The sequence below is a fragment of the Camelus dromedarius genome, chromosome 17 (genome assembly GCF_036321535.1).
Source record: "Camelus dromedarius isolate mCamDro1 chromosome 17, mCamDro1.pat, whole genome shotgun sequence".
NCBI classification, from domain to species: Eukaryota; Metazoa; Chordata; class Mammalia; order Artiodactyla; family Camelidae; genus Camelus; species Camelus dromedarius.
In genome coordinates, this window is record NC_087452.1 from 33,645,537 (window position 1) to 33,659,187 (window position 13,651).

Sequence of the window (13,651 nt, forward strand, 5' to 3'; positions counted from 1 at the left end):
CCCATCCTCCGTATACCCTGAGACTGGCTGGTCTTCCATACCTCAGGGCCCTGACTCCATATGCCCTGCCTGGCCTTTGAGTGAGATCCTGCTTGACTGGCCTGAGGCTTCCCCTTCCCCATGAACCACATCGGGCTAGTTAAGTAAACAGTTTCCACTTTCTGAGGCCACTTGCATTTGTGAGTGTCTAGTGTGTGCAGGACTGTTAAGGCCAGAACTGGGAGCAGAAAGAGTGGCCCGAGCCACCAATCTGGGTGGAAAGTGGGAAACTAGGATATTCCTCACAGCGTTCTTTACCACAGGAAACTGGGAACATGGTGCCTGTCCTTCAGGGCACGTGCAGTAGACTGGCTGTAAACTCATGGTGCACCTCTCTGGAGGCTGGGCATTGGAGTATGAACATCTAAGTCCTGCATGAACATGTAGAAACAAACAGGAGGCTAGAAAGCAGAAGATACTGTACCTTCTGGCTTCTGTTTAAAATGAAAAAGAAAAACACAAATAGGAAGGACATGCATCAAGGTATTAAGTCGGGGGAAGGCCAGAGATGAGGCTGATCCTCTTTTCATTTACCTGTGTCTTTCAAATTTCTAGCAACTCTGGGTTACTTTGCTAAGGAGGCTCTCCGGTCTTGGGGAAGAGCTAAGACCTAGTAGCTCCCCAGAGTTTGGGGGTTGGAGGGCACACAGCAAGGCAGATAGGTGTAGGGCTTGTTGGCAACACCAGGGGGCAGCACCCGCTCACCTCCTTCCCGGGACCAGGCCCCAGAAAGCTGTGCAGCCTGGACACCCACAGGCGGAGGAGACACCATATCTCAACAGTCCCGGCAGCGAGCTAACTGCTCCCTCCTGGTCCAAATGTTGGACCTGTCCTGGGGCACTTTGTGGAGGGGCCCATTGTCTTTGGACAGATTGGTGTGAACTCAGCCAGGGCCTTGCCAGTTCTTCTGCACCTTTGCCTTTTCCCTAACTGTGAAGAGACAGGATTGTCACAGCTTGGGGATTTGTTCCTCTGGCTAAGCCTTCCCGTTTCAGAAACCATCCCAGAGACAGTCTGTAGGTTGTTTATATCAAGTCCTTTTATTCTGATACCACAGAGTTACCTTGTCACAATACAGGGGGAGAGACACAAGTACCACGAGTTCTCACAGAGCACAGGAGGACGGCACACAATTCACAAGGTCATGTGGAGGACTCGGGTCATTGCACTTACAACTGTAAACTTGTTTGTTTGACTTTGTACAGCACTCTTTCCCCCTCAAATAAAGAAGGAGAGAAGGAAAGAAAGGAGAGAAGAAAGAAGGGAGTCAGGGAAGGAGTGAGGGGAAAGCAAAAACAAGACATGGAAGCTAGCAGAGGAAAGGTGTTGGGCAGCCACCACTCTCCAGGGCACTGCACTTAGAGAGAAGGAGCTGATTTGATCCCAGAGGCCAAATGAGGCAGACGTGCGCACACGTGCGCACACACGCGCGCACACACACACACTCACACACTTGTTCACATGCATACACACACAATAGCTCACAATTTCCATGGCTCTCCAGTGCCACCCCAGTGCACATGGCAGCAGGGCTGCTGCTACCCAGGGAGACAGAAATGATATCTCTGAGGAGTTTCAGTTCATCAGGCCTGTCCCCCTGACCCTGTTGGAGTCCATGATGATGCATATTTACAGAATGGGGGTTGGGAGCATGATGGCAGGGGAGGGGCAGACAGGCCAGGACCCTGCTGCCATGGCAAAGGATCTGCCTGGAAAACTCCCCACAGGCTCCAGAAGACAGGCCATAGTTGCTGCCACTGCTGCCCTCTCATCATAGGCCCTGAGACCACACTCTCTTCCCAAGGACTAAGTGGATGGTGGGGAAGGGAGGTGTCACTGTGAAGTGGATACACTGGGCCCTGAAGTGGACAGAGGAGGCAGTGCCTTTGCTCATGACACTGGGGGTGGGGAGCTGTGGAGAAGGTCTGTAGTGCATCCTAGAGACCGCCTTGCCCACGTAGAGATGTGCTCAATGCTCCCCACTGCCCAAGGCACCAAATCCTAGTCCCTCAGCCTCTGGCCCCAGAGCCACAGCTGTATCTACACAAGGGCCAGGACACCTGCGGCCCAGAGGCCTGCTCCAGCCACCTTCACAAGGGGTGATGGGTACAGATGTGTCCTGTGGGTACACTGCAGGGTAGGGAGTGGCAGATGTCAGAAATTTCAAAATCAGAGAGCTTGGCCAGAAAGGAGATTTGCTGGAAAGTCAACATTTGAGGCTGACCTGCTGTCATCTCCCTGCCTGTTCCCTGCTCCTGGCCCCATCCCTTGGCCTTTTGTGGGAAGGATCACTGCCTTGGTCCCCAACGTATCCAGCCACTAGGCACATCTCCATACAGACTGAGCCCTGGGTGGTCCGAGGTGCTGGATGGTGGACTCCCTCAGCCCTTACACAGATGGCCTCAACCAGCCCAAGCCTGATCTCTGGGATGAGGCAGGTGTCCCATGGGATGGGTGAAGCCCAAATCCCAAAGGACAGGGTCTTGGGCCCAACACAGGGGTTGACAGCCTCCTATCTTATCCACGACTACCAGAGGTGGGCCAGAATCCCTCTGAAGGGTGTGTAGACCTTACAGGAAAGCATGAGAAACATGGACCCCTGAGAACTGCATGGTACAGACCAGAGCACTCTGGAGGAAGGCCAGGCCTGGAGGGGTCAGGCAGCTGCCACCTGCTGCCCTCTTGGCTCAGCTGTAGAGAAGCTAATGAGCAATGGGATACTTAGGCTTCAGAGATGGGGGCTGGCAGGGAGTTTGGGTCTTGGGGACAGATGCAGAGTGTCACAACAGAACCTTCTGTATGTTTTGTTATTGAGAAGCTTCCCAAGAAACTCAGCTTGAGCCACTGTCTATGTGAACACTCACTCCAGTCCAAGATGATACTGTCAGCTGTCCTCACCAGAAATGCCAAAGGTCCAACTCTTCCTGAGCACTCCCTGACCCTCTGGCCCCAGCCTAGATCTCCTGGATCACAGACCTTTGAGCCTCCCAGCCAGAGAGGAGAGGCAGGGAGCAAGTGCAGTCAGGAGCTGGGGTCCCAGGACACAGCCAGGCTCTGCCCGTGGCCTCTGTCTCTCTGACTACAGATGCAGCCCAGCTCTGCCCTTGAGCAGTGCCTCGCTAGGAAGGGGTGGCCAGATGTCTCTGGCTCAGGGCTTGTGTAAGAGGGGGAAAGACTTACAGATGGAAATCCTACAGCAAACCTTCTGAATGTTCATGCACACACATCCTGTGCAGGCTCCCAACAGCATGTCTACTCCAGAGACATCTTGATCAGAGAAACCGGCAGGGTGTGTGGTGCCTTGCACTGCCTGGCCTATGGCCTGGCATGCTTGGGCAGCAATTTCAGTGGGTCCTCACTAGCTCGTGCAAAAGTCAGCTAGAAGAACTCCTGAAGGAAAGGTTCTGAGACAAAAAGAACTCCAAGCAAAGGGGTCAAGCATTTAAAATGGATGAAATCGTGCAAAGGGGCTGCGAGCTGTGCATGCTCCACTGCAGGACAGGCGGTGACTCGCCTGGCAGCAGCGAGTCCTGCCACAGGTCAAACATGCCACAGACTGAGAATTTCACACACATGGTGGGGGCAGGGGCAGGGTGGGTGGGGGGGTGAGGGGTTTGATATGAGCATATCTATCCAGTTTCTCAATTGCAGGTTTGCAATTAACTCCTTATACATAACATGGAATTTATTAAATATTAACAGTTGTCTTTGAGGGTTTATATTTCATTGCATAGAACGTTAGAGATGAGACTTGCGGCTGTGCCCAAGATGAAGGGAGGTCCCCAAGGGAAGGGCCTTGGGAAGGACCACCACCCAGTCCACCGGGTGGATGGATGGTGCCACACTCCCCAACGCAGGGCTCTGGGCCCTTCCGTCGGCTGGCAGAAGCCCTAGCCCCTCTGCTCTGAGCACGTCCACTGGTGATGGCTTAAGAAGGACTGGAGTTGCACGGTAAACAGAGGCGGGCTGAGGGGCCTCCCTAGACCCCGCCCTGGGGTTGTGCTCTTGGTGGCCTGCTGCCCACTATTGCTTCTAAGTCAACATTCTCCCTGTGCTGAGCAGGGACAGAGCAGAAAGGAAACCAAACCATCAGTCACAAGGTGGTGGTGGAGGGGAGAGGCAAGGAGCTGAGCCGAGAGAGAGAAGAGAGTAAAGGGGAGGGGCAACGAAAGAAAAATGTTCATGAGGTATACACTTAAATCAAACCGAAATGATTAAGGCTGTTCTTGAAATCAAAAGAAATCCCCAGGTGTATGAACGAGGAGCCGGCTGGTTGAGACAATGGCGGTGCCGCTGGGATGCTCACGATGACTGGGGGGATGGCTTTGAAGATGGTGGCAGGTGTGCTAGCACGCGGCCACCCATGGGCTGGGAGAAGCCTCAGCCGGCGTCCACACTGCTTTTCGGTGCTATGGCCTCTTATTTCAGCGATGAGACAGTGTTAGGTCCTAATGTTTTAAAGTTCTCCCAAAACCACGCTAGTCACACAGAAGTCTGCTCCGGTGTCACCCAGAGGGCAGGGTGAGGGGAGCAGGGCCCTGTGGCCACAGAGGGATCCGGGCCAGCTGGAATGTGAAGGAAATGGAGCCTGGGGCCCCCAGCCCTCAGTCAAAGCCCCTCTCCAAGGCTGTGGAAAAACTTCTGGCATTGTGGAGGGAGGGCGGCGTCCATCAGAAACAGGCAGCGTGCGCCCAAACTCTGCGTATAACGCATTAGAAGCCTGGCTGGCCAGGCTGCAGAGAGGTGGCTGTGGAAAGAACAGCAAGACCGCCAAGTGGCAGGGTTTCCCGAGACGGTTCCTCCCTCCCAGCGACGGCTATGCCTTGAAGGCGGCCCCCTGAGGAGAGCAGGGTCTCTGGAAAGACACTCCCAGGTGGTCCCGGGCCAGTGGTCCCACTTCTCCAGCAGATGCTTCACCCCGGCAGCTGCTGTTAGAAAACATCCCGTCCTCAACTGAAGCCCACCTGCCACGTCCCACCTGGTGTGAGTCTTTGGGCCAAGGGTTTGCCAGACTGTAGATGCTTGGAGGAGGACAGGAGGGAGGGGGAAGGAAAGAGGAAAGGCAGAAGGATTTTGTCAAGAACTGTGGAAGCTACTTCCCACTCATGCTCCTCCCAGCTGTCTGCCCCGTGCTGACAGCCTAGCGCCTCCACACCCACAGGATCCCACCCGACTGAGGCATGGGGAGATGGGTGCTTGGGCAGGTTTGAGGTCACAAAGAGAAAGTCAGGAAGAAAGAAGAATCAGGCTGGCCAGGAAGGGCCATTTCTTTAATACATGATGCTTTTTGTTTCTCTTAAAAATGAGGGAGATAGAATTTTGTTTAAAATGGCAAGCCCCTCCCAACCCACTTCTGAAATTTCCACAAAAGACACCAGGAGATGGACACTCACAGAAGCAATGACCGCTTGGCCCAATCATCAGCCAAATGCCAGAACTCGAGGGAGATTCTTTTAACTACAAAGTTAGTGGTCTCCATGGCCCGCACACATCATGTGGCAGGACACGGAACAAAGCCACACCAGGGGTTCCTTTCCCTCCCCAGTGACAGAGCCCTGGCCCTAAACCCAAGGTGGGTCCTGCCATGGACCTGGCCCATGGGCTGCCCCTCCTTCCCCTCCCTTCAACACTATTTCTAATTTCACATCTGTTCCAGGGCGGCTCAGAGGAAACATCTGGCTGAGCGGGAAAGCGGCAGGGAGCCCACTGTCGTGGGGTGAGAGAAGGAAGAACGCTGGGGTGCTGCACTGTGGCTACTGTAATTAGAATAAATTCTGGGCTCTTTACCTTCGCCTACAAAGCCCAACCCAGCTGGCTCACGCCCCCTCTGACTTCAGCCCTGACCGTACCTCCCCTCCTCTGTGGCTCTGGCTCTGCTGGCCTTTTGTCTGTCCCTGAGGCCTACCTGTGTCATCAGAGCCTCCGCTGGTGTTGTTCCCTTCCGTGGGCACCTCCCGCAGCAGCCTCTTCTCCTCCCTTGAGCCTTACCTGGTATTGACCACTTTCTTTAGAGTAGACCCCTCCACCATAATCCTGCTTCCCTGCCTTCAGAACACTTATCACCTTCAGAAATTACCTTGTAAAGTAATTCTTTTTAACTTATTTGCTCTCTGCCTCTCTTAATGGACTGTCAGCTTCAGAGGGCAGGGACTTGGTCTTGTTCTCTGCTATATCCCCAGCACCTGGAACAGGGCTCAGCACCCACCTAGAGCCTGACAAACATTTGCTGAATAAATGGATAGAAAACTGGGCCTTTCCAGCACCCTCACTGGTCCTGCAGAGACAGGTGGCCCTCTTGACACTATACCCAACTCCTTCCCACAAGCAGGCCTGGCCTGAGCAAGGACCCCTGCTGGCCCCAGCGCTCCCTGGTGATTTGCCTGCTGAGCACTGGGCCCTACCACACACATGCCTGTCCACCATGAGAAACACCCAAACCTCCATAGTCTTAGTCCTAGAAATGGCAAAGAAGGGGCAGGAGGATGGCCCCAAGGCTATGGAATGGGAAGATGTGGTACCTGGCTGTGTGCAGAGCAGTGCTAGTAACCAGGCTCTCCTCCCTGCCATCCTGGATGATGCACCACTTCCTCCTTCACCCACAGAGGCAGGGCCAGGGCCAGAGAAGGCTCTAGGCAGAGGCTTCTGATCCTGCCTTGGCCACTGCAGCCCAGACAGAGCCACCCTGACGCTCTTCCACTCTCTCCCTGGGCTGACCTGGTCTGGATCCTCCTGTCCAAGTGCCTCCCTGTCCTCTTTGTCCCTTTCCTGTCTGCCTCTCCAGTCATACTGCTTTTCTTTCTTGCTGGTCTTGAGTCAATAGTATCTTGACTTCACACCAAGGGCTGCTAAGCTCGGCAGGGTTTGGGGGTTCTGGCTTCATTTGAATGTCTGGAGCAAAGCTACTATACCAGGCCTCAGGGATGAGGCTTTGAATCAGTTCTTGGCATACAGACCCCTAGTTGGGTGTGGTTGGCTTTTTTGGGCCCTTCCCCAAGGTTACTACTGGAGTCACCTCAGCCAGCTGAGTTGTCTCTGCCTCCCAAGTGGCTGCTGGGCCCATCCCAGCTGCAGGAAGCCCAACAGGCCCCTCCTCGTTGTAGGAACTGGGTGGGTTTGGTCAGCCAGGCCAGGTCCCACCCCCACCCTGGTCCTGATACTTACTGTTATACGCAGAGTCCAGAGCTGCGCCCAGGCCTCTGACTCCAGAGATTTTTCCACAGCAATAATATCATCTCCCTTCATTTCTTCAAGAGCCTGTGGAGTATTTACAGTGGAGGGCTGGAAGGAGCTGCATCATAGGGGGCCCCACCTATAACCCAATGTCAACTCATAGCTATAAGAGCTCTGTGGGGGCTGAGGGTGGTGGAGAAGGACAAGGGATCATTGGCCCTGGCTTCCCTTTGCTAGGGATCTCTACTGAGTTGGCCCCATAATGGGGCCTCTGTGCACAGTGTCTCTCCTTTTCCTCCTCCTTCTCCCACACTCATAGGAAGGACACTGCAGCTCTGGCCACATCATCCGCTGCTGAAGACTACAGTCCTCCCAGAAGACCCCGCAGGGCCCCCACAGGAGCGCCTCATGCCTTTCCCAGGGGGAAAGTGGGTACAGGCAGTTCATACTCACCCTGCAGGGCATGGTCACCAGAAGGAGGAGAATTTTTTGCCAAAAGCAGACACAGCTGTGAAATAGAAAAGAGAGAGAAGCAACAGGAAATTGGGCTAGACTCCTTCCTAATCACGGCCATTTGGCACAGTGAAGCCAAGCTCAGCTGGAGGGGCAGGGACCACCCAGAGAACGACTAGGCAGCAGCAGGTGGGCCCTTGGGCTGGCCCGTGCCTGGGTGGCGGGGCCCGGAACCATTCCCCAGACCTGACCCCTGCCAGAGTAGGGCCCTGGAGCAGCCGTGCACCATGGCCCTGGCTGTAGGCAGTGCATACCTTCCGTCAGCTTGCCGGCCTGCTCTGCTGCCCCACCAGGGAGGATTTTGGAGAGCACGCTCTCCCCATCGGCTCCTGGTGGGCTGGCAGGAGCTCCTGGGGTCCCTCCAGTCTTGGCTCCAACCTTCAGACCTAAGGGGAAAGAAACCATCATGAGGCTGCTTGGCCTGGCTCTTCAGGGTCTGAGCAGGAGAGTAGTCACGAGGGAATCTGAACATGGGGACCCTGTGAGATGGAGGTTGAGGAGGAGGATAGAGGAATGAAAAAAGAAAGATAAGAACAAGCAGAACAGGGGTGGGAGGAAGCAGAACAAAGGAAGTTGAGGAAGACAAAGGAGAAAGGGAGGAAAGGGCAGAGGAAGATGAGAAGGCAGAGAAGAGGAGGGAGAGAAAGGAGAGAGTTAAGAGCTCCCCAGTCCCTTCCAGCTTCCCTGCCCAGAGCTGCCTGGGCCCTAAGGCCCCAGTGCTGGTGACTCCACCAGCTCATTTCTGCTGGCGAGGCCTGCAGCCCACTGGGCATGTTCTCAGGGCGCAGTGAGGGCACGTGGTGCAGGGGGGCTCAGGGTGCCAGTGAGTGTAGGGAGATGGCAGCCCAGCTACTCTGGGTCATAGGCAAGGGTGCCCAAGGGTAGGCTCACCTGCAGGTCCAGGTCCTGGTGGTGGCTGGGCCTGAGAAGGCCTCCCCTGCTGCGGTGCTTTGGCGGTCCCTTTAGAGCCGTTTGCCTGCTCTGCCCGTGGCTGCAACACAGAACCAATAGCTGAGCTACCCCCCGTCAACTCTGCCCATGCCCAGCCTGGAACCAAGGAGCTGTCCAGCTGCAGTCCCAGCATTCACCCTGGGGAGGGTCCATGTACTGGAGCCCTACTTACCAGTCCTGCTGGCTGGGGGCCTGTGGCTGTTGAGGGGCCCGGCTGAGGCTTCCCTGCTGGCTGGCTGGCAGCAGGGGCCGGGCCCCGAGCAGCTGGCTGGCCCTGCTGCTGCAGCCGAGCCTGTGATGGGGCCTGCTGCAGGGGTTGTAGCCCAATGCCTTGCTGTTGCTGCTGCAGCTGCTGCTGCTGCTGCTGCTGCGTCTGTGGCTGGCGAGATGCTGCCGCTGAAGGCGTCTGCCTGGATGGAAGCGGCTGTGACTGCTGTGGCCCTGGAGCTGCCTGCCGACCTTGCGGCTGCGGCTGGGATTCTGGCTTTGGCTGCAGTGCAGCGGGCCCTGAGTGGGCCTGCCGGGAGCCCTTCTTGCTCTCAGAGGCATGATGGTATGCTGACGGTACTCGGGATGGCTGGGAGTATTCAGCGGAGCTAGGGTACCCAGGCTGACCCTTCTTCTGCATGGCCGGGGTGGAGCTGGGCTGAGGGTGAGGCCGGGCCTCGTGGCGACCCAGGTCCCGAACATGTGGTTTGGCAGCACGCCGGCCTGGCTCCTCACCAGCGTGGCGGCCTGAGTGCCGCCCGTGGTCACTGTGGTGCCGGTGTTCCTTGGTTGAGGCATGGCGGCCTGGGCCACCCTCATCGTGTGGCCAAAGGCCCTCCTCAGGGGGCTCATCGTAGTCGTGGTAGCTGTGCCTGGCAGGGCCTCGCTTCTGGGAGGAGGAGGAGACTGCATGGCCCCCGTGGTGCCTGAACCGGTCAGAGCGGGCATCCCGGGGCTTATCAAACCAGTCTGTCTCCTCCTGGCCCAGGTGATACGCTTCAGAGACCAAAAACAGAACACCATCAACCCCTGGGCTGGCCGCAGGGGGAGGCCCAGCTGAAGCCATGCAAGGAAAACAGAGAGTGGGTGCCACAGCCACAAGCTTAACACTAGGCCCCCAGCCCCCACCCCCCCACAACTGGGGCCAGGGGGCAGGTGAAGCAGGCAGGAAGGGCACCCTGCAGCAGGGCCCACTGGATGAGGCACCAGGCCAGGCCCCACTGGGACATCTCAGGGCCCAGGGCCCCTCGGTCAGGCAGGCACCCCACGTACTGAGCATCTGCCAAAATCACCCCCAGCTGCCATTACCTTCACTGTCGGAAACTACGCAGTGGGAATCATCCAGGATGTAGCCCTCCTCACGCTTATATGCGTGGGCCCGCGGTCCATCCTTGACATGCTCCTGGACATCAGGCATGGAGTGGCTGGAGCAGAACTGCGGGCAGGTGTCCCCAGGGGGAAGGGTGCCCCCAGCAGGGCGGGGCCGCCCCAAGGGGCTGACAGGGCTCTCCTCTTCGGAGGCCTGGCTCCGCATAGGGGGCCGGGCCCGGCCATGGGCCATGCTCAGAGATGAGGGCTTGGGGCCTGCTTTTTGAAGTCGCTCCACAGCCTCCCGCTCCCACTCATATCCCTTGGCCCGGCCACTGAAGTCATGGCTGGACAGCTTCTCCCCACTGTATGCAGAGGCCCCTCGGGACCGGCTGCTCCCACCACACATGCGGTCATCCTCCTCCACCAGGTCCCGGCTGGACACCCCGTAGTACCTCTGCTGCTCGTACACGTTTTTCTTGAGCCCATAGGTGATTTCGTCCTGGAACTTCCTGCCCCGAGAGGCCAGGCTGCTGCTGACTGCAGGGGAGGGATAGGAGGCCAGGTCTGACTCCACATCCTTGGCCTCTTCGATAGGCGAGAACTTGGAGATCTTTTGCTCCACTCCCTGCTTCCGGTGCTTGCTGCGCTTTGAGGAGATGGCAGCCGGGGCCAGGCTCTTGGAGGGATGCTTGGGCCCCACGGGTCCTGGACTATACTTCTCTGCTCGAGCCCCATGTCGGTAGTCACTGTCACTGTAATAGTGGGTGCTGGCTGGTCGGCCATTGCTCTCCACGCTCCGGTGATGGCCGCTTTTCCCACGTGGGTCGTAAGAGTCCTCCTCAGATTCTTCCTCCCCTCTGGCATAGCAGCAGGGCAGTACGGGCCCCTCAAGGACACCTGGTTCTCCTGGCTCTTTTCCTGGACGCCCAGTGCTGCTCGGCCCCAGGGGCTCCAGTTGCTGGCTGTCGGAGGCAGTGGAGGTGCTGTCCTTGGTTAGCTCACTGATGTCGTCGATCACCACATAGTTCCGGGGGACGTTCTGCTCCAGGCTGGCGTAGTGTGAGTCAGAAGGGTAGGTAGGGGCTGGGCTCAGGTTCACACTGCTACGGTCACTGGCCCGTGGCAGCTCAGGGGCCTTGCCTTGTTCATAGCTGCTGGTTACTGCTGGGCCACTGTAGCTGGTTTCAGATGGGGCTGAAGACATGGCCACAACGGGGCTGGCAATCACCTCATAGTTGGTTGGCATCTTCTGCTCCAAGTCGGCTAGTGATGTTTGGCGTGGCTTCTGGTGGGGGGCACGGCTGTCTGCTGGGACTGGGAAAAGGGTGCTCTGTGTGGTTGGCATGGGTGTTGGGGCTGCATAATGGCCTGTGGGACGGAAAGCCAGCTGGCTTGGCAGGCCAGGCTCAGTGGGGTAATTGGCGCCAGGAGGAAAGGCAGGTGCCGGGTATGTGCTGGGGCCAGGGTAGGTGGGTGCTTGGTGGGCTGGGAAATCGTTCTGAGTTGGTCCACTGCTACCTGCAGCGTACTGCGGGGCTGGAGGTGGGAACCGGGGCTGCTGGAAAGCAGTGGGACCGGAAGGGGTGGCAGGAGCAGCGGCAGTGACAGGGAAGTCTGTATACTGGCCAGCCGGGGTGGCACAGCCCTGGAGCCGCAGCTGGTTGAGCTCACTGTCTGACAGGTAGTCACGATGCTCCCCGAGACCACGCAAGGGTGGGTAGTCCCGTCCGCCTCGGTCTTTGGCCAAAGACTCTTTGCGCTGGGTGATGCCCAGCTCCAGGTACTTGAGCTTGGCGTCGATCTCCTTCTCCTCCTCATCCAGCTCTGCCTGCTTCTTGCGCAGCTTGGTGGACTCATGCTCCACCAGCCGCAGGTCCCGGTCCAGCTCCCGGAGCAGACTGGCCTTGGTGGCAGGGACAGCCGTGGGCCCCACCAGCCCACGCTGCTGCAGGCTGGCCGCATACAGCTGTGGGGGAGCCTGGCCAGCCAGGGGCAGGTGAGCCTCCTCTGGAGGGGGGCTGGGCAGTGTCCGCTTCACCTTGCGGACCAGGCCGTTGGGTGGTAGCGCCGACACCTGAGACAGAGGGAAGGGCGGGCAGCACTGAGACCCGTGTGGGTGGCTTGGCGGGGCACAGGGTGGAAGAGGAATGCTCTGGGCTAGGGTAGGGGTGGGCTCCACAGCTGTTTGTCATCGCCCTGATTTATCAGGCCGCCTCAAGGCCTGACCTGCCCACCCACTGGCCTCAGAGGGAGGGCCTCTGATCATCTTACAGGCTTTCTTCCCATAGCTCTGGAAGGTGGGAGGGGAAAGAAGGAGCAGATGCCCCTCTGTGCTGGTGTCTAGTACTGGCCTGGCACACAGCGGCTCTGAGAACCCCTGCAGGTCTCTGATGGGTCGGTCACCCTCCACCTCCTACTGAGTGTACCAAGGTGAGGACAGTACAGGTCTGGCTCTGGGTTGGGGTCCTAGCAGCTGGCAGGAGCCAAGGGCAGTGAAGGGCCATGGATAGGAGGGGAGTGGGTCCTGGGCCCCCCGGTTCCCTAGAGGATCATAGAAAGGGCCACATGCTGCCTGGGTGTCAGTTGCTGTAGGCTCTGAATCTTTTTCAGCCTCCTGCTCTCCTCCTCTCTAAAGTGATCTGCAACTCAGACACCTGCCCACTCTCCTCCTGAGGCCCTGCATCACCCTCTGCCAAACTGTGCTCTCGGCCTGACCCCCAGCTTGCTCCACATCCCTGTCAGCCCACCACTCTCTGTGGCTCCCAGAGCCCCTTGAGGGCCTCTCCAGCCCTATCTCTGGCTACCTGGCTCCTGGTCAGCGCTCCCTAACATGCCCTCTGTGGGGCCCTCCTCACCTGCCTCCACATTGCCTCAAAGTCCACATTGCAGAAGTTTTGCCCTTGGTCCTCCCTTTGTCTCTAGCTCCTAGCCTTGCTAGAAAGCCCAAGGTTTCTGGGTTTTACGGACCACCCAAATCCCCAAGATACACTGGAGGCTAACATCAGGCTTCTTACTTTTTACCTTGCCAAGAAATTACCTAAAAACCTTCCACCTACTCTCGCCATATGTCATAAAGGAAATGATAGTGTGCCCCCAAACCCCAGGATGAAGGCTGGGTCTTTGGTGACATGGAATAAATTTCCTTCTGTCCGTTGTCTGTCTTTTGTTATTTTGGTTGCACACCACGAGCACCCATTGTGGCATGGCTTCACACGGCCAGCCCATGGGACCACTGTGCCAACCCTAGTGGAAGCCAAGACAGCTGCCTCTCTAACGTGCCTTCTCTGCCAGCCCAGACACCTGATCTCACCCCCCACCCCTCTGGCCTGCACATCCCAGGGCTCTCCACAACCCAAACTAACCTCTACAACCCCATCCCCTAAGGCCCCACCTCACACCCAGAAAACAGAAATATATGTCACAACGCCTCTGGTTCCTATCCACTCTCCTTAGGGTCACTGTGCAATCACTTCCTTCAGCCCATCTGTCCACATGCTGCCCAGGAAGCTTTCTAAGATACCCATCTTAATCTGTCTCACCTGCCTGAAACATCCAGAAGCTCCAAGGGCCGTTAAGAAGAGCCCACCCGTCTCTGACTGGCACTCAAAGTCCTTGGCATCAGGTCCTAGCGACCCCCATCTTCCCTCCACAGTGGGCTACGTCTCATAGCCCCAGGGCA

The 13,651-nt window shown here is 57.4% G+C and overlaps 1 protein-coding gene across 2 annotated transcripts in view; it reads right to left on the minus strand.

The window, feature by feature from the left end:
* Positions 1–1,056: 1,056 nt before the first annotated feature.
* BSN (bassoon presynaptic cytomatrix protein) overlaps positions 1,057–13,651 on the minus strand; it is an 83,187-nt gene continuing 70,592 nt past the window's right edge. The window contains exons 6-12 of one of the 2 annotated variants that reach the window (XM_031471146.2): positions 9,970–12,046; positions 8,846–9,657; positions 8,614–8,713; positions 7,977–8,108; positions 7,663–7,717; positions 7,201–7,293; positions 1,057–4,786 (exon numbers count right to left, since the gene is read on the minus strand). In XM_031471146.2, the coding sequence (XP_031327006.2) occupies positions 7,677–7,717; positions 7,977–8,108; positions 8,614–8,713; positions 8,846–9,657; positions 9,970–12,046 (3,162 nt within the window). In that variant the 3' untranslated portion in view covers positions 1,057–4,786; positions 7,201–7,293; positions 7,663–7,676. Of the gene's footprint in view, positions 5,061–7,200; positions 7,294–7,662; positions 7,718–7,976; positions 8,109–8,613; positions 8,714–8,845; positions 9,658–9,969; positions 12,047–13,651 lie in introns of both variants that reach the window. The other variant, XM_064496540.1, reaches the window with a different exon arrangement.